Source organism: Hyla sarda, chromosome 12, assembly GCF_029499605.1.
Source record: "Hyla sarda isolate aHylSar1 chromosome 12, aHylSar1.hap1, whole genome shotgun sequence".
Taxonomy (NCBI): domain Eukaryota; kingdom Metazoa; phylum Chordata; class Amphibia; order Anura; family Hylidae; genus Hyla; species Hyla sarda.
Window position 1 is genome coordinate 11,780,347 of NC_079200.1, and position 21,496 is coordinate 11,801,842.

A 21,496-nucleotide genomic window follows, 5' to 3' on the forward strand; every position below is an offset into this window, starting at 1 on the left:
GTACTGTGACATCACAGTGTGTATTATCCCTGTACTGTGATGTCACTGAGGGTATTATCCCTGTACTGTGACATCACTGTGTGTATTATCCCTGTACTGTGACATCACTGTGTATTATCCCTGTACTGTGACGTCACTGTGTGTATTATCCCTGTACTGTGACATCACTGTGTGTATTATCCCTGTACTGTGACATCACTGTGTGTATTATCCCTGTACTGTGACATCACTGTGTATATTATCCCTGTACTGTGACATCACTGTGTGTATTAACCCTATACTGTATTGTCACTGCGCACATTGGGGGAGATTTATCAAAATCTACCCAGAGGAACAGTTGCCCATAGCAACCAATCAGATCACTGCTTTCATTATTCAGAGGCCTTTTCAAAAATGAAAGCAGCGTTCTGATTGGTTGCTATGAGCAACTGGTCAACATTTCCTCTGGACAGGTTTTGATTAATCTCCCCCATTATCCCTGTACAGTACAGGGTTAATACGCACAGTGATCTCACAGGTTGCCCGGACTGCTGTAGCCATGACAGGACTTGTAGTTTTTTTTTCCCCCACAGTCGCGGAGCCGCACGTCGGGGCCTGAGGTGAAGCGCGCGCGAGTATAGCGCCATCTTGTGGCTGTCATTACGCACTGCGCGGTATTTCACTTTCGATTCTGAAGCCCGGAGTTTCGTCGTAGTTGCTAGAAAGTCCTTACCGCGCTCCGCACGTGACTCCCGCCAGTAGCCGAGCGGGAGGAGGAGGAGCCCGGGCCCGCGGTGACCGCACTGTGTGCACGGAGGGTAAGCGGCTCTACTCTTCTCCGGCTTCTGTATTTTACAGACTCCTCTCCCCTCCATTATACGGAAATGCTGCGCCCCAGCTATTGTATATGCGGTAATGTGCAGGGAGGGGCCTTGTGTCTATGTGACCTGTACTGCTGGAACTTGTAGTACTACATAGTATAACCACCTCTGCCAGGGTTTGTGTCTGGGGTGGGACAAGTCTGGTCAGTACCTCATGGCGTCTACCACAAATCCTAGGGGGCTGTACTTCATGTGGACTTCCCTATAGCACAGTATGGGGCCCCAATGATGAGCTGATCTGGGGGGCCCCACTACCCACCACAGGGCCACACTACCCACTATAGGGCCCCTATCCCCCCCCCCTAATGTGACAACAAGCCCCCAATACATTACTGCAGTGGTCTTCAAACTGTGGCCCTCCAGATGTTGCAAAACTACAACTCCCAGCATGCCCGGACAGCCAACGGCTGTCCAGGCATGCTGGGAGTTGTAGTTTTTGCAACATCTGGAGGGCCACAGTTTGAAGACCGCTGCATTAGTGAGTGTCCATGGTTGATCCTTCATCTGCAGAACTACAACTCCCAGCATTTGCTGATAGCCCCTAACTTGTATTTTTGATTTGTTTTCTTTTGCTAATTGGCTTCTATATTAGAAAAAATAATAATAATAATAATAAAAAAAAACAATGTGAGTTTAAAGGGGTATTCCAGGAAAAAACTTTTATATATATATATATATATATATATATATATATATATATATATATATATTTTAGATCAACTGGCTCCAGAAAGTTAAACAGATTTGTAAATTACTTCTATTAAAAAAATCTTAATCCTTTCAGTACTTATGAGCTGCAGAAGTGCTCTCTGATGACACCTGTCTCGGGAGCTGTCCAGAGTAGAAGCAAATTCCCATAGGAACTGCACGGAGTAAAAGAGGTTTGCTATGGGGATTTGCTTCTACTCTGGACAGTTCCCGAGACACATATCATCAGAGAGCACTTAGACAGAAAAGAACAACTCAACTTCAGAAGCTGATAATTGTTTTGAAAAAACAGCAGGGCCGTGGGTGATTTTCTTTCCAATTAAAACAAAAAAACAAGTGTGGTGAAAACTTAGCCAAAATGTAGCCAGAAAATGGCGACAATTTAGGAATTATTTCTGGGTCAATGCAAATATATAGCAACTCCCAGCATGTCCTGAGATCCAGTGACCCAACCTAATAGATTTCTACACAAGGAAAATAAATGCAAATAAAAAGACAATGTGAGTTTAACCTCTTCAGGACATAGGGCGTATGGATACGCCCTGCATTCCGAGTCCTTAAGGACCGAGGGAGTATCCATACGCCCGTGGGAATTCCGGTCCCCACCGCTAGCCGGTCGGGGACCGGAGCCGGATGCCTGCTGAAATCGTTCAGCAGGCATCCCGGCATATCGCCCAGGGGGGGTCATTATAACCCCAACCGCCCCCCCCCCCCCCCATGTCGGCGATGGCCGCAGACCGCTGGACAATTCAGTCCAGCGATCTGCGGCGATTCTGGGTCAATCGGGTCTCCAGTGACCCGGAATTACTGGCTGTTCGGGGCCGTCTCTTACCGGCCGACCAATCAGGGCGCCTGCTGCGGGTGTCACTCCCGCACCCGCTCCGCCCCTCTTCCGGAGGACGTGAGCGGGTGCGGGACATGCACCCCGGGTGCTGGGGACCCCGATCCCCGGCGTGAATGTTGGGATCGGGGCCCCAGGAGCAGCGGTGACGAGGGACTGACCTCATGCGGCTGGATCGTTGGAGGTGAGTGACAGCCTCCTGCTGTTGCTTAGCAACAGCTCCCAGCATGCAAAAAGGGCATGCTGGGAGCTGTAGTTATGCAACAGCAGGAGGCAGACCACCACAACTCCCAGCATTCCCTTATGGGCATGCTGGGACTTATGGTTTTGCAACAGCTGGAGGCACATTTTTTCTATGGAAAAGTGTACCTTCAGCTGTTGTATAACTACAACTCCCAGCTTGCACAAACAGCTAAAGTGCATGCTGGGAGTTGTAGTGGTGCATCTGCTGGTTGCATAACTACAACTCCCAGCATGCCCGTGGGCTGTCGGTGACTGCTGAGAGTTGTAGTTTTGCAACAGCTGAAGGCACACTGGTTGTGAAACTTAGAGTTGTTGTTTTTTTTTTACCTAACTCAGTGTTTCACGACCGGTGTGCCTCCAGTTGTTGCAAACTCCAACTCTCAGCAGTCAATGTACACCATGCACCGTACATGCTGGGAGTTGTAGTTTTGCAACAGCTGGAGGCACACTGGTTGTGAAACACCGAGTTAGGTCACAAACTCAGTGATACATAACCAGTGTGCCTACAGCTGTTGCAAAACTAAAACTCTCAGCATGTACAGTCTGTCAGCGCATGCTGGGAGTTGTAGTTTTGCAACAGCTGGATGTCCCCCCCCCCAATGTGAACGTACAGGGTACACTCACATGGGCGGAGGTTTACAGTAAGTATCCGGCTGCAAGTTTGGCTGCGGCAAATTTTCTGTCGCAGCTCAAACTGCCCAGGCGACTGTACCCTAAAAACACTACACTACACTTACAAAAAATAAAATAAAAAGTAAAAAACACTACAAATACACATACCCCTACACAGCCCCCCTCCCCAATAAAAATGAAAAACGTCTGGTACTCCACTCTTTCCAAAACGGAGCCTCCAGCTGTTGCAAAACAACAACTCCCAGTATTGTCGGACAGCCGTTGACTGTCCAGGCATGCTGGGAGTTTTGCAACAGCTGGAGGCACCCTGTTTGGGAATCACTGGCGTAGAATTCCCCTATGTCCACCCCTATGCAAGTCCCTAATTCAGGCCTCAAATGCGCATGGCGCTCTCACTTTGGAGCCCTGTCGTATTTCAAGGCAACAGTTAAGGGCCACATATGGGGTATCGCCGTACTCGGGAGAAATTGTGTTACAAATTTTGGGGGGTATTTTCTGCTTTTACCCTTTTTAAAAATGTAAAATTTTTGGCAAAACAAGCATTTTAGGTAAAGAAAAAATATATTTTTTTTACATATGCAAAAGTCGTGAAACACCTGTGGGGTATAAGGGTTCACTTAACCCCTTGTTACGTTCCCCGAGGGGTCTAGTTTCCAAAATGATATGCCATGTGTTTTTTTTTTTTGCTGTCCTGGCACCATAGGGGCTTCCTAAATGCGGCATGCCCCCAGAGAAAAATTTGCTTTCAAAAAGCCAAATGTGACTCCTTCTCTTCCGAGACCTGTAGTGCGCCAGCAGAGCACTTTTCACCCCCATATGGGGTGTTTTCTGAATCGGGAGAAATTGGGCTTCAAATTTTTAGGGTTATTTTTTGCTATTACCCTTTTTAAAAATGTAAAATTTTTGGGAAAACAAGCATTTTAGGTAAAAAATTTTTAATTTTTTTTACATTTGCAAAAGCCGTGAAACACCTGTGGGGTATAAATGCTCACTTTACCCCTTGTTACGTTCCCCGAGGGGTCTAGTTTCCAAAATGGTATGCCATGTGTTTTTTTTTTTTGCTGTTCTGGCACCATAGGGGCTTCCTAAATGCAACATGCTCCCCAAAAACCGTTTCAGAAAAACGTACTCTCCAAAATCCCCTTGTCGCTCCTTCCCTTCTGAGCCCTCTGCCGCGCCCGCCGAACACTTTACATAGACATATGAGGTATGTCCTTACTCGAGAGAAATTGGGCTACAAATACAAGTAAAAATTTTGTCCTTTTACCCCTTGCAAAAATTCAAAAATTGGGTCTACAAGAACATGTGAGTGTAAAAAATGAAGATTGTGAATTTTCTCCTTCACTTTGCTGCTATTCGTGTGAAACACCTAAAGGGTTAAAACGCTTACTGAATGTCATTTTGAATACTTTGGGGGGTGTAGTTTTTATAATGGGGTCATTTATGGGGTATTTCTAATATGAAGACCCTTCAAATCCACTTCAAACCTGAACTGGTCCCTGAAAAATACAGAGCTTGAAAATTTTGTGAAAAATCGGAGAATTGCTGCTGAACTTTGAAGCCCTCTGATGTCTTCCAAAAGTAAAAACACGTCAATTTTATGATGCAAACATAAAGTAGACATATTGTATATGTGAATAAATTTTTTTTTTATTTGTAATATCCATTTTCCTTACAAGCAGAAAGCTTCAAAGTTAGAAAAATGCAAAATGTTAAAATTTTTCATCAAATTTACGCATTTTTCACGAAGAAAGGATGCAAGTATCGACAAAAATTTACCACTATGTTAAAGTAGAATATGTCACGAAAAAACAATCTCGGAATCAGAATGATAACTAAAAGTATTCCAGAGTTATTAATGTTTAAAGTGACAGTGGTCAGATGTGCAAAAAACGCTCCGGTCCTTAAGGCCAAAATGGGCTTGGTCCTGAAGGGGTTAAAGGGGTATTCCAGGAAAAAACTTTTTTTTTTTATATAACAATTGGCTCCAGAAAGGTAAACAGATTTGTAAATTTCTATTAAAAAATCTTAATCCTTTCAGTACTTCTGAGCTGCTGAAGTTGAGTTGTTCTTTTCTGTCTAAGTGCTCTCTAATGACACGTGTCTCGGGAACTGTCAAGAGTAGAAGCAAATCCCCATAGCAAACCTCCTCTACTCTGTGCAGTTCCTGAGACAGACAGAGATGTCAGCAGAGAGCACTGTTGTCAGACAGAAAAGAACAACTCAACTTCAGCAGCTGATAATTATTAGAAGGATTAAGATTTTTTTATGAAAAATAATTTACAAATCTGTTTAACTTTCTGGAGCCAGTTGATATATAAAAATATTTTTTTTCCTGGAATACCTCTTTAACCCCTTCATGACCCGGGGTTTTTCCGTTTTTGCACTTTAGTTTTTTCCTCCTTACCTTTAAAAAATCATAACTCTTTCAATTCTGCACCTAAAAATCCATATGATGGCTTATTTTTTGCGCCACCAATTCTACTTTGCAGTGTCATCAGTTATTTTATCCATAAATCTACAACGAAACGGAAAGAAAAAAATAATTGTGCGACAAAATTGAAGAAAAAACACCATTTTGTAACTTTTGGGGGCTTCCGTTTCTACGCAGTACATTTTTCGGTAAAAATGACATCTTCTCATTATTCTGTAGGTCCATACGGTTAAAATGATCCCCTACTTATATAGGTTTGATTTTGTCGGACTTCTGGAAAAAATCATAACTACATGCAGAAAAATGTATGTGTTTAAAATTGTCATATTCTGACCCCTATAACTTTTTTATTTTTACGCATACGGGCCGATATGAGGGCTCATTTTTTTGCGCCATGTTCTGAAGTTTTTAGCGGTACCATTTTTGTAATGATCGGACTTTTTTGATCGCTTTTTATTCATTTTTTCATGATATAAAAAGTGAACAAAAATACGCAATTTTGGACTTTGGAATTTTTTGGCGCATACGCCATTGACCATGCGGTTTATTTAACGATCTATTTTTATAATTCGGACATTTCCGCACGCAGTGATACCACATATGTTTATTTTTATTTACACAGTTTTTTTTTTTATTGGGAAAAGGGGGTGATTAAAACTTTTATTAGGGAAGGGGTTAAATGATCTTTATTCACGTTTTTTTTTTTCACTTTTCGGGGGGAAGGGGTTGATCAGTAATATTGGGAATCTACTGGTACAGCCTTCTATACAAGATCCCTGGAGCAGCATGGAGGAGGTGAGGAGACCTCCGGCCGCCATCTTAAATCATCGGACCCTGTGTTTACGCTGCGGGTGGTCTGGTACGAGCCCGTAATTGCTTTAGATACTGTGAACAGCATTGATCTTAGAATCTAAATGGTAAATGACAGACATCAGCGATAAGGTATCGGCGGTCGCGATCCGCCATACAGGAACCAAGCACAGCTCAAGTGCAAGACGTAAATGTACATCACTGTGCGCGAAGTACCAGGACACCATGACGTACATCATTCCCCTATTGACAAAGGGAATGGTAACGCCCAGTTGTCCATTTATTTATGCATTTCCAGGAGAAATAACAAAGAAATTTCTGGAATCAGGGATGGGGAATCTCTTAGAGTTGACCAGTGTTTCCCAACCAGGGTGCCTCCAGCTGTTGCAAAACTACAACCTGCAGCATGCCCGAACAGCCGAAGGCTGTCCGGGCATGCTGCAGGTTGTAGTTTTGCAACAGCTGGAGGCACCCTGGTTGGGAAACACTGGAGTAGACAGTAGAGATTTTCTTTTATTTACCACAAGTATCGTCATTGTTATTAAACTATTCTGTATTTTTTTTAAAAAAAATTTTTGCAGCTTTTTAATTACCAGCAATGGAAAAAAATCGAATTCGAGTGGATGGAATTCCGACTGACATTCCAGCTTCACGTGTTAAGGATAAACTCACTATTCACTTCCTCAGGAGTAAATTCGGAGGAGCAGAAGTTGAAAGAATGGACGTAGTCCAAGGAGCCGCAGCTTATGCCATTGTAACATTCCCAGATGAACAAGGTAAAACCCAGGATGGGCATCTATGAACATCACTACAGTGACCCCCCCCCCCCCCCCCCCCGACCTACGATGGCCCCGACATACGATCATTTCAACATACGATGGCCTCTCGGAGGCAGCATCAACATACGATGCTTTTGTATGTCGGGGCCTCGCATAAACGGCTATCCGGCAGCGCAGACTGCTTCAGTTGCCACCGGATAGCCGTTTACGGTGCCCTGTGTGGTCCGCTGACTATCACTTACCTGTCCTCGGGGCTCCGGAGCGGCCTCTTCGGGATCCCCTCCATCGCCGGCGCTCTCCATCGCCGTCCCGTCATGCAAAAGGAGCGGCGTGCATAGTGACGTGATGACGGCGACGTGAGAGCGACGATCCCGGGCAGCAGAGACGTCCGGAGCGGTGGGGACATCACAGGGACGCGGCGACAGTGATGGAGCGCAACATCCAGGGCAGCGGTGATGGGTCCGGAGCGGCGGGGACAGGTGAGTATAACTTCCTATTCTTTACATTGCACGGTTCCCTCAACATACGATGGTTTCAACAAACGATGGCTCATTCGGAACGGATTACCATCGTATGTTGAGGGACTACTGTATAGGTAGAGAGAACTTACTACAGGAAGTGACGGCTCGATATGAGATTTATGCTGGATCGGGCCAGGGCTGCAATAGACATGTGGGGCCAGTTGTGACTGACTCTTCCATTTATTTCTAATGAGGTATGACCATTTATTTTGTCCATATCATGCACACTCACCATCATTATTCCTACATGTTTCATTACTGTAACTGGGTCAGGTGATCACCAGCCTGACATACAGTAGTTATACACTTCCCTTCTATCTGTATACTGCTGCTGCTATCACTTTAGGATCAGGATATATAGTAGTTACACACCTTCTCTTCAGCTCTATCTGTATACTGCTGCTGTTATCTCTATGGGATCAGGATATATAGTAGCTATACACCTTCCCTCCAGCTCTATCTGTATACTGCTGCAACTTTTATGGGATCAGCATATATAGCAGTTATACACCTCCCCCCAGCTCTGTTTGTACACTGCTGCTGCTGCTGCTATCTCTATGGGATCAGGATGTATAGTAGTTATACACCTCCCCTCCAGATCTATCTGTATACTGCTGCTGCTATCACTTTGGGATCAGGATATATAGTAGTTAAAAACTTCCCCTCCAACTCTATCTGTATACTGCTGCAAACTTTATGTGATCAGCATAGATAGTAGTTATACACCTCCCCTCCAGCTCTATCTGTATACTGCTGCTGCCGCTATCTCTATGGGATCAGGATATATAGTAGTTACACACCTCCTCTTCAGCTCTATCTGTATACTGCTGCTGCTATCTCTATGGGATCAGGATATATAGCAGTTATACACCTTCCCCCAGCTCTGTCTGTATACTGCTGCTACTATGTCTGTGAGATCAGAATATATAGCAGTTATACATCTCTACTGTGGCTGTGTTCACACGTTGTGTTTATTTTGCTCCTTCTGCTTTTGTCTTGTTTTTTTACAAAATCACAGCAAAAATTGTGCTAGCTTTTGTAATCGTGATCACAGTAAAAACATAACGATTTCTAAAAATCGTTGCAAAAACAGCCAAAATGCAACAAATGTAACTGTGAAAATGTGTGAAAAATGCAGTAAGAATTGTGAACAAAACCTAAAGACTTCAGATCTTCATAAAACACCTTAATAAAATAAATGACTCCTAATGTGAACTCAACCCACTCAGAAGTCTAGTTAGTTCTCCTGGCTGATCTGCAGCACCAGCAGTCTGATTAGATGACCATGTGCAGGGATGAGACTCCTCCCCTCTCTCTGCAAAGCCAGAGGATTCATGGGAAATGTAGGCAGCATTAGGAAATCATTTCATTGATAGAATTACAATCAGTATGGCTGATCAGCACAAGGCATACACAAGAACCTCTAAATAATTCTCTAATAGTCTCACTGTCCACCCGCTGTGCTTTTAATAAGTTTGGCACAAGTGGGTTACTAGAAATATTGAAAAACTGTATTAAAGGGGCACTCCGGTGGAATATATATATATTTTTTTTTAAATGAACTGATGCCAGAAAGTTAAACAGATTTGTAAATTACTTATCCTTCCAGTTCTTTTCAGCAGCTGTATGCTACAGAGGAAATTCTATTCTTTGTCTTGTCCACAGTGCTCACTGCTGACACCTCTGTCTGTGTCAGGAACTGTCCAGAGCAGCATAGGTTTTCTATGGGGATTTTCTCCTGCTCTGGACAGTTCCTGATACAGGCATTAGGTGTCAGCAGAGAGCACTGTGGACAAGACAAAAAAAGAAATTCAAAAAGAAAAGAATTTCCTCTGTAGCATACAGCTGCTAAAAAGTACTGGAAGGGTAAAGATTTTTTAATGGAAGTAATTTACAAATCTGTTTAACTTTCTGGCACCAGTTGATAAAAAAAAAAAAAATGTTTTCCACCGGAGTACCCCTTTAACCCTTCGCGATGTACATGTACGGCGCAGCGAAGTGTCACTTGACGCACGGCGACGTACATGTACGGCGCGGGGTTCTGGGAGTGCCGCGTCACCGTTAGCGGTGATCGGGCCGAGATGACTGCTGTTATCTAACAGCAGGCATTCCGGCACATCGCCGAGGGGGGTCCTGAGACCCCCCCATGACCGCGATGGGCGCAAATCGCAGGTCAATTCTGACCTGCGATCTGCGCGATTCCGGGTCATATGGGTCACTGGTGACCCGGAAAATAAGAGGGATCGGGGGTGTCCGAGACACCCTCGATCCCCCTGAAGGGATAGGAGTTTGGTGGCAGGGGTGCCACCCCTCCAAACCCTGCTATTGGTCGGCTGAGCGACCGACCGATAGCAGACCGGGGGGGGGGGGTTAAAGTTCGGTTTCCCAGCTTTGCCCACCTATCGGTGTCCGGGCAAAACGGGGAAACTGTCCAGGGACTGGCGCCGAAGGTCCCTTACCTGGATCCCGGAGCGTGATCCTCCATGCGGGGAACCTCCACGTGCGGCGGCAGCGGCAGCAATTCATCCGGGTCCTGCTAGGTGAGTTTTTGCCTAGCAACATCCGGAGGGCCACAGTTTACAGTGGTCTCTAAACCGTGGCCCTCCAGATTTTGCAAAATTACAACTCCCAGCATGCCCAGACAGCTGTTTGCTGTGTGGGCATGCTGGGACTTGTAGTTTTGCAATATTTCGAGGGATTCAGGTTGTAGATCACTAAGTGGTCTCAATCTGTAGCCCTCCAGATGTTGCAAAACTACAACTCCCAGCATCCATGGTCTATCAGTACATGCTGGGAGTTGTAGTTTTGACCCCCCCTCCCATGTGAATGTACAGGCTACATTCACACTGGCGGCTTATTACAGTGAGTTCCCCGCTTCAAGTTTGAGCTGCGGCAAATTTTCCGCCGCAGCTCAAACTCCTAGCGGGAGACTCAGTGTAATCTGCCTCCAGTGTGAATGTAACCTAAAAACACTACACTAACATAAAATAAAGAGTAAAACACTACACATACACACGTACACTGCCCCCCCTACCACCCCCCCCTTCCCCAATAAAAATGAAAAACGTATTGTACGGCAGTGTTTCTGAGATGGAGCCTCCAGCTGTTGCAAAACAAATACTCCCAGCATTTCTGGACCGCAATTGACTGTCCAAGCATGCTGGGAGTTTTACAACAGCTGGAGGCACCCTGTTTGGGAATCACTGGCATAGAATACCCCTATGTCCACCCCTATGCAAGTCCCTAATTCAGGCCTCAAATGCGCATGGCACTCTCTCACTTTGGAGCACTGTTGTATTTCAAGGCAACAGAATAGGGTCACATATGGGGTATTGCCGTACTCGGGAGAAATTGCCTAACAGATTTTGGGGGCTTTTTCTCCTTTTAACCCTTATGAAAAGGAACAGTTGGGGTCTACACCAGCATGTTAGTGTAAAAAATAAAATTTTTACACTAACATGCTGGTGTTGCCCTATACTTTTCATTTTCACAAGAGGTAAAAGGGAAAAACGCCCCCCAAAATTTGTAACGCAATTTCTCCAGAGTACGGAGATGCCCCATATGTGGGTGCAAAGTGCTCTGGGGGCGCACAACAAGGCCCAGAAGGGAGAGTGCGCCATGTACATTTGAGGTGATTTGCACAGGGGTGGCTGATTGTTACAGCGGTTCTGACAAACGCAAAAAAAAAAAAAACACACCCACATGTGATCCCATTTTGGAAACTACACCCCTCATGGAATGTAATAAGGGGTACAGTGAGAATTTACACCCCACAGGTGTCTGACGGATCTTTGGAACAGTGGTCCGTGAAAATGAAAAATTTTGCACAGCCCACTAGTTTCCAAAATGGTATGCCATGTGGGGGTTATTTTGCTGTCCTGGCACCATAGGGGCTTCCTAAATGCGACATGCCCCCCGAGCAAAATTTGCTCTCAAAAAGCCAAATATGACGCCTTCTTTTCTGAGCATTGTAGTTCGCCCGCAGTGCACTTGAGGTCCACTTATGGGGTACCTCTATACTCAGAAGAGATGGGGTTACAAATTTTGGGGGGTCTTTTCTACTATTAACCCTTTAAAAATGTGAAATGTGGGTGAAAACAGACATTTTAGTGGAAACTACTTTTTTTTTTACATATGCAAAAGTCGTGAAACACCTGTGGGGTATTAAGGCTCACTTTATTCCTTGTTACGTACCTCAAGGGGTCTAGTTTCCAAAATGGGATGCCATGTGTTTTTTTTATTTTTTCTGTCCTGGCACCATAGGGGCTTCCTAAATGCGACATGCCCCCCGAGCATAATTTGCTCTCAAAAAGCCAAATATGACTCCTTCTCTTCTGAGCAATTGTAGTTCGTCCGCAGGGCACTTCAGGTCCACCTATGGGGTACCTTCATACTCAGAAGAGATGGGGTTACAAATTTTGGGGGGTCTTTTCTACTATTAACCCTTTAAAAATGTGAAATGTGGGTGAAAACAGACATTTTAGTGAAATTTAAAAAAAATTTTTTTTACATATGCAAAAGTCGTGAAACACCTGTGGGGTATGAAGGCTCACTTTATTCCTTGTTACGTTCCCCAAGGGGTCTAGTTTCCAAAATGGTATGCCATGTTTTTTCTTTTTTTGCTGTTCTGGCAACATAGGGGCTTCCTAAATGCGACATGCCCCCCAAAAACCATTTCAGAAAAACGTACTCTCCAAAATCCCCTTGTCGCTCCTTCGCTTCTGAGCCCTCTACTGCGCCCCCCGAACACTTTACATAGACATATGAGGTATGTGCTTACTCGAGAGAAATTGGGTTACACATACAAGTCTCCTTTTACCCCTTGTAAAAATTAAAAAATTGGGTCTTTTCTCCTTCACTTTGCTGCTTTTCCTGTGAAACACCTAAAGGGTTAAAACACTGACTGAATGTCATTTTGAATACTTTGGGGGGTGCAGTTTTTATAATGGGGTCATTTGTGGGGTATTTCTAATATGAAGACCCTTCAAACCTGAACTGGTCCCTGAAAAATAGTGAGTTTGAAAATTTTGTGAAAAATTGGAAAATTGCTGCTGAACTTTGAAGCCCTCTGGTGTCTTCCAAAAGTAAAAACTTGTCAATTTTATGATGGAAACATAAAGTGGACATATTGTATATGTGAATCCCAAAAAAATAATTATATTTTGAATATCCATTTTCATTACAAGCAGAGAGCTTCAAAGTTAGAAAAATGCAAAATTTAAATTTTTTTCATAAAATTTTCGGATTTTTCACCAAGAAAGGATGCAAGTTACCACAAAAAATTACCACTATGTTAAAGTAGAATATGTCACGAAAAACTAATCTCAGAATCAGAATGATAACTAAAAGCATTCCAGAGTTATTAATGTTTAAAGTGACAGTGGTCAGATGTGCAATAAAGGGCTTCGTCCTAGAGGTGAAAATGGGCTCCGTCCTTAAGGGGTTAAGCGATTTCTGTGTAAGTTAAGTGTATTACCGCTGGTCCTTCATTATTGTTAATGCCTCAATTTGTTTAAACTTTCTCTACAGTGGCAGAAAATGTCTTGAAAATTAAAGATCACACTTTACAAGTCAATGACAAGATATACAACCTAGTGATCAGCGAGGTTAACGGGAACGTTGACCTAGACGAGGTACGAAAGTATAAGTTATAGTGATATGTAGTAATATTTATATATATATATATATATATATATATATATATATTTATATATATATAGTACCAGTCAAAAGGTTGGCTACACCTTTTCAGCCCATGTATTAGAATGAAAAGGTGTAACATGAAAATGATAAATAAACACATATGAAAATAAGTAGTAAACAAAAAAGTGTTAAACAAACCAGATCATGTTTTTTATTTTATAGATTATTCATGAGGAAGTCACCCGAAATGGTTTATTCATGAGGAAGTCACCCGAAATGGTTTTCCAACAGCCGGGAAGGAGTTCCCAGAGGTACTTGGTAGAGATGAGCGAACTTACAGTAAATTCGATTCGTCACGAACTTCTCGGCTCGGCAGTTGATGACTTATCCTGCATAAATTAGTTCAGCTTTCAGGTGCTTCACTGGAAAAGGTGGATACAGTCCTAGGAAAGAGTCTCCTAGGAATGTATCCACCTTTTCCAGCCCACGGGAGCACCGAAAAGCTGAACTAATTTATGCAGGATAAGTCATCAACTGCCGAGCCGAGAAGTTCGTGACAAATCGAATTTACTGTAAGTTCGCTCATCTCTAGTACTTCGCTTGAAGGGGGTACTCCACCCCTAGAAATCTTATCCGCTATTCAAAGGATAGGGGATAAGATGTCTGATCGCGGGGGTCCAGCCGCTAGCGAACCCCGCGATCGCGGCTTCAGCAACCCAGACATCCGTTGCAAACTTCGCTCCGTGCCGGATGACTGGCAATGCGGGGCGGAGGCTCGTGATGTGACGGTCACATCCCGCTCGTGACGTCACGGGCATGCCCCCTCAATGCAAGTCTATGGGAGGGGGCGTGACGGCCGTCACGCCCCCTCCCATAGACTTGCATTGAGGGGGCGTGGCCGTGACGCCACGAGCCTCCGGCACTGCACCCGACACTCTAAACAAACGCCAGGTACAGCAGGGAGATCGCGGGGTTCTCATTGAAGGGACCGCCGCAATAAGACATCTTATCCCATGTCCTTTGGATAGGAGATAAGATGTCTAGGGGCGGAGTACCCCCTTTAATCGCTCTACCCAAACCTAATTGAGATGATCTGAGAAGAGTTGGACCACAGAGTGAAGGGAACTTTTGGAAAACTGTTCCAGGTGACTACTTCATGAAGCAGATTGAGAAAACACCAAGAGTGTGCAGAGCTGTCATCAAAGCAGAAGGGGCAACTTTAAAGAATTAAAAATAAATATATTGAGGAGACAATCATTGAGCTGATTGAGAAAATGCCATGAGTGTGCAAAGCACAAATGTGGCGCACGCTGTTAAAGGGGTTATCCAGGAAAAAACTTTTTTTTTTAATATATCAACTGGCTCCAGAAAGTTAAACAGATTGTAAATTACTTCAATTAAAAAATCTTAATCCTTTCAGTACTTATTAGCTGCTGAAGTTGAGTTGTTCTTTACTGTCTAAGTGCTCTCTGATGACACGTGTCTCGGGAACTGTCCAGAGTAGAATCAAATCCCCATAGCAAACCTCTTCTACTCTGTGCAGTTCCCGAGACAAACAGAGATGTCAGCAGAGAGCACTGTTGCCAGACAGAAAAGAACAACTCAACTTCAGCAGCTGATAATTATTGGAAGGATTAAGATTTTTTAATAGAAGTAATTTACAAATCTTCTTAACTTTCTGGAGCCAGTTGATATGTAAAAAAAAAAAAAAGTTTTTTCCTGGATAACCCCTTTAACAACACATTTTTAAATCAATTACACTGAAATTTTGCTTTGTTTGCTCCACGCTTGTCAATCTAGAAAAAAAGGAATGCGGCCTGTGTGAGTGCGTATTCTGCACCATATTTTCTAAGCTAATTCGTCACTTTTTGGCGCACAAGGGTGTTGCATTCTATTCTGCAGTACAAGTGTTGTGAAGAATGACAAATCACAACAGAAAGCCCTGTGGCATGTCCACATTTTATTCTTTGAAGGTGCTTACATTAAAAGAAGAGTTTATTTTTTATTTAATTATGTGCATAAATTAAAAGTTTTTTTGTTGTTTTTTTTTAGTTTTTTTATTTAATTATGTGCATAAATTAAAAGAAGAGTTTTTTTTTTCATTTAATTATGGAATACTTTTTGGCACATTTTAATTTTCAAAATCTTTTAAATAATCTGTGAAATCATGTTTGGTTGTCAATGGATTTTGCAGACCTTTTGATTACATTTTGGGGGGGAAGTGGTCAAGGGCGGTGTATCCATAAGACGGGGTCTTAAAAGGGGTACTCCGCTGCCCCATCGTTTGGAATATTTTGTTCCGATCGCTTAGAAATGGCGTTGGGTGTCGTGACGTCATGCCTACACCCCTTGCGACATCACATCACACCCCCCGTTCAATGCAGGTCTATGGGAGGGGGCATTGCAGCCGTCACGCCCCCTCCCATAGACTTGTATTTAGGGGGCGGGGTGTAATGTCATGCAGGGCGTGACGTCACGATACTCCGGCCCCTGTATCGCCCGTCATCAAGCACAGAGCGGATTTCGCTCCATGCAGCAGATGACACAGGGTGCTGCAGGAGAGATTGCAGGGGTTCCCAGTGGCGGGACCCCCATGATCAGACATCTTATCCCATGTCCTTTGGATAGGAGATAAGATGTCCAGGGGCGGAGTACCACTTTAAAACTCTAAAAGTTTTTGATTATCTCTCTATTTTTTTTTTTACAACTTGTATGTGCGTTTTCGCAGTCTTTAATGACTTCTCAGCACCTAACAATTCTTAGAATGATGGTGCAGTCCAGGCATGCTGTAAGTTGTAGTTTTGCAAATGCTGGAGAGTTTTGTGGTGGTGCCCAGTTTTTTGTCAGCGCTTTCCAATAAAACTAAACAAAAAAAAAAAAAAACAGTTTTACTTGCCTCTGTTCCCGCGCTGATCCTAAGTTTTGCCTACTGTCTGCACTCCAGTGTTACATGACCAGTGCAGGTTGGTTGTGCGACCATCACACCCACTGCTCATGTGACGGCAAAGCACCGACCAAAGACGTCCGCTGCTGAACCCTGGAGGCAGAATGAAAATCAGGCTAAGGAAAACAGTTTTTGTTTTTTTATCTTAAAAGTGAGGGGACACTTAGGATTGTTACACACACAGGGAGGGATGTGAGGACACTAATGAATGTGACACAGAGAGATGAGGGGACACTAATGAATGTGACACAGAGAGATGAGGGGACACTAATGACTGTGACACAGAGATGAGGGGACACTAATGACTGACACACAGAGATGAGGGAACACTAATGACTGACACACAGAGATGAGGGGACACTAATGACTGACACACAGAGATGAGGGGACACTAATGACTGACACACAGAGATGAGGGGACACTAATGACTGACACACAGAGATGAGGGGACACTAATGACTGACACACAGAGATGAGGGGACACTAATGAATGACAGAGAGAGATGAGGGGACACTAATGACTGACGCAGAGAGATGAGGGGACACTAATGACTGACACAGAGAAATGAGGGGACACTAATGACTGACACAGAGAGATGAGGGGACACTAATGACTGACACAGAGAAATGAGGGGACACTAATGACTGACACAATGAGGGGACACTAATGAATGACACAGAGAGATGAGGGGACACTAATGAATGACATGTAGTTCCGGGCACCGGGCAGTCAAATTTTTCATAAATTTATCCCTGTATCGGGCTAGCAGGGCCAGACCGTTTTCCCCCTTTTATTTTTATAATGCTGGTGCTAAGGGTGTACGGAGCGGGTGCCTGACTCTGGCCTGCTCCATACCCAGCGGCCCCCAGGTTATTTTAGTAGCGAGGAGCCACCGCTAATAGCCCAGCATGCAGTGGTTCGCGTGGCCAGGTATTAACTCTTTAGATCGCCGCTGTCAAAGTTGACAGTGGCGTCTAAAGGGTTCTTATAACTATCCCTGGTGGTCTAGTGGGGTGGATCGCCGGGTTTTAGGGCCGGATTTTTGATTTTAGTGCAGTCTCATTATGTTGTTTATACTGCTTTGCATAGCCAGACTCTCTGCCTTACTTCTGTATTGCTATTTTAGCCTACCAGGCTATCCTTCAATGTACTGTTTGCCGTCATCTGTTTTGAATTCACTTGGTTTTTCAATAAACTTTCTTGAATTTGAAAATATGTAAACATAATAAAAAATAAACATATTTGGTATTGGCGCATATTTGGTTTGTCCAAACTATAAAAAAATTACCGTACATTTTATATCCCATACGGTCAATGGCATGATGTTTGTAACATCATATCCCAGAAAAAATAGTAAAAAGTGTTCAAAAAGTCAGATCAATATCAAAATGGTACCGAAATGAGCCCTTATACAGCCTGGTATATGAAAAAGTAAAAATGTTATAGGGATCAGGAATTTTGTTTCTAAAATTAAGTTAAAAAAAAAATTTAATTAGTAAAACATGACGGAAACGAAACAAATTTGATATTGGTGGAATAAGGCCGACCTAAAGTATCAAAATAGCATGTAAGTTTGACCACAAGGTGATTGGTGAAAAAAAGAAAAAAAACAAATTTGCATATTTTTTTTTCAATTTTACCTCACAAATATATTTTTTTTATTTCAGAGCATAAGTCATGGAAAAATGAATGGTGTCATTACAAAGTATAATTGGTCCCGCAAAAAACAAGCCTCCTATGGGTCTGTAGATGGAAAAATAGGAGTTATGGCCATTATAGGGGGAGGAGGAAAAAACGAAAGCGCAGATACTACTAATAAAGACCTTATTTTCAGACTATTTTGGTCAAAATTATTTTGTCTACCAGGACAAGTGGATTTTCATGAGGGACAAGTGGATTTTCATAAGGGACAAGTAGGTTTTGTGCCGTTTTAATTCCTTGGACAAGTAGTTTGTTTTTAACCCCTTAAGGACCAGGCCAATTTTATTTTAGCATTTTTGTTTTTTCCTCCTCGCCTTCTAAAAATCATAACTCTTTTATATTTCCATCCACAGACCCATATGAGGGCTTGTTTTCTGCGTCACCAATTGTACTTTGTAATTACACTTATTTTACCATAAAATGTACAGCACAACCCAAAAAATATGATTTATGTAGGAAAATTGAAAAGAAAACCGCAATTTAGCAAATTTGGGAAGGTTTTGTTTTCACGGTGTACACTTAATGGTAAAATTACGTTTTCTTTATTCTGTGGGTCAATACGATTAAAATGATACCCATGATATATGCTAATTGTACCGCTTAAAAAAAAAACCTCAAACTATTTAAACAAAATTAATATGTTTGAAATCGCCCTTTTTTGACCACCTATAACTTTCTAATTTTTTCGTACACGGGGTGGTATGATGGCTCATTTTTTGAGGGTGATTTGTAGTTTTTATTGGTACCACTTTTGCTTAGGTTTTACTTTTTATAAAAAAAAAAATTGGAATAAAATGTCACAAAAAATGCAGCAATTTTTGACTTTTTATTTTTTACCGTTTACGCCTTTCACTGTATGGGATAGTTACCAAAATATTCTGATAGTTCAGACTTTTACACACGCGTCGATACCAAATATGTTTATTAATTCCTTATTTTTTTTTAATGCTTTTTGGGGTAAGATGGGAAAAACGGATGATTTACGTTTTATTGGGGGAGGGGATTTTGCACATTTTATTTTTTACATTTTTTTTACTTTTTTTATTTACACTTTAATAGTTCCCATAGGGGACTATCTATAGCAATCATTTTATTGCTAATACTGTTCAGTGCTATGTATAGGGCACAGCACTGATCAGTATTATCGGTCATCTTCTGCTTTGGTCTGCTTGATCTCAGACCAGATCAGAAGACCCCTGGAGATGGCCGGAGGCAGGTAAGGGGCACTCCATCTGCCATTATGGACGTTCGGATCCCCGCGGCAGCGCTGCGGGCGACCCGATCATCCATTTAAGGTACCGCACTGCCGCAGATGCCGTGATCTGTATTGATCATGGCATCTGAGGGGTTAATGGCAGACATCTGCGCGATCGCGGATGTCCGCCATTACCGGCGGGTCCCTGGCTGCTGATAGCAGCCGGGACCTGCCACGCATGACGCAAACACCGGTCCGGTGCTCCCGGTCATGGCGGAGTGTAAATGTACATCATGGTGCGTTCACTACCACGGCACCATGACGTACATTTACGTCCATTGTCGTTAAGGGAATAAAGGGTATTCTGCTGCCCCAGCGTTCGGAACATTTTGTTCCGAATGCTTGGAGCACGCGGCTGGCGTTGTGACGTCACGGCCACGCCCCTTGTGATGTCACACCACGCCCCCTCAATGCAAGTCTATGGGAGGGGCGTGGCTGCCGCCACGCCCCTCCCGTAGACTTCCATTGAGGGGGCGTGGTGTGACATCACAAGGGGCGTGGCCGTGACATCATGACACTCGCATCCAGCGTTCTAAATGAAGCCCGGGCACTGTACAGAGATCGGGGGGTCTCAGCGGCGGGTCTTATCCCCTATCCTTTGGATAAGGGATAAGATGTCTAGGGGAGGAGTACCCCTTTAAATTTACACATCCCTGTAGCAGCAGCCATACTGGTTGTCACCTGACCAACCCAGAGTAGAATGTTTAGCAACTTGGCATTACTACAAATATCTTCATTATCTTGAAAAGAAATCCTTGCCACATTAGCGTCACAGACACCATTACTAGTGCCTGCGGGCAGTAGATGTCACCTGCATACAATGTAGCGGTATACTAAATGTATGTTTGTACATTATTCATAGGATCAGTATTAGGAGGACTCGGGGGGGTTCTCACTGACCAGTTCCTATCTTAAAGGGGTGAGAATCGTTTAAATCTGTACAACGCTTAGCGGTACTCAGAGCCGCCCTTTCCACTGTACAAGATAGGTGTAGGTGTGGTCAGCCATTTTGGATTTCCCTCTAGGTCAGGGGTCTCAAACTCAAATTATCTGGGGGCCACTGGAGGTAGCGTCTGGGCCGCATGCGCCCATTACATATAATGCCCCCATCATACGCCCCTTACATATAATGCCCCCATCATGTGCCCCTAACATATAAGGCCCCCGTCATACGTCCCTCACATATAATGCCCCCATCATACGCCCCTCACATATAATGCCCCCATCATACGCCCCTCACATATAATGCCCCCATCATGTGCCCCTAACATATAAGGCCCCCGTCATACGTCCCTCACATATAATGCCCCCATCATACGCCCCTCACATATAATGCCCCATCATGTGCCCCTAACATATAAGGCCCCCGTCATACGTCCCTCACATATAATGCCCCCATCATGTGCCCCTCACATATAATGCCCCCATCATGTGCCCCTAACATATAAGGCCCCCGTCATACGTCCCTCACATATAATGCCCCATCATACGCCCCTCACATATAATGCCCCATCATATGCCCCTCACATATAATGCCCCCATCATGTGCCCCTCACATATAATGCCCCCATCATATGCCCCTCACATATAATGCCCCCATCATATGCCCCTCACATATAATGCCCCCATCATGTGCCCCTCACATATAATGCCCCCATCATGTGCCCCTCACATATAATGCCCCCATCATACGCCCCTCACATATAATACCCCATCATGTGCCCCTCACATATAATACCCCATCATGTGCCCCTCACATATAATGCCCCCATCATGTGCCCCTCACATATAATGCCCCCATCATACGCCCCTCACATATAATACCCCATCATGTGCCCCTCACATATAATACCCCATCATGTGCCCCTCACATATAATGCCTCCATCATGCCCCCCTCACATATAATGTCCCCATCATGTGCCCCTCACATATAATGTCCCCATCATGTGCCCCTCACATATGCCCCCATCATGTGCCAATCACATATAATACCCCATCATGCGCCCCTCACATATAATGCCCCCATCATGCACCCCTCACATATAATGCCCCCATCATGCACCCCTCACATATAATGCCCCCATCATGCGCCCCTAACATATAACGCCCCCATCATTTGCC

At 43.8% G+C, this 21,496-nt stretch overlaps 2 protein-coding genes across 8 annotated transcripts in view; one reads left to right on the forward strand and one right to left on the reverse strand.

The window, feature by feature from the left end:
• Positions 1-21,496, reverse strand: part of LOC130296515 (uncharacterized) — a 207,867-nt gene that overhangs the window by 62,285 nt on the left and 124,086 nt on the right. The window lies entirely within an intron of this gene.
• LOC130296516 (uncharacterized) overlaps positions 1-21,496 on the forward strand; it is a 62,821-nt gene that overhangs the window by 27,391 nt on the left and 13,934 nt on the right. For 2 of the 3 annotated variants that reach the window (XM_056548128.1, XM_056548130.1), the window contains exons 1-3: positions 428-797; positions 7,111-7,305; positions 13,359-13,462. In XM_056548128.1, the coding sequence (XP_056404103.1) occupies positions 7,128-7,305; positions 13,359-13,462 (282 nt within the window). In that variant the 5' untranslated portion in view covers positions 428-797; positions 7,111-7,127. Of the gene's footprint in view, positions 1-427; positions 798-7,110; positions 7,306-13,358; positions 13,463-21,496 lie in introns of those variants that run through there. The other variant, XM_056548129.1, reaches the window with a different exon arrangement.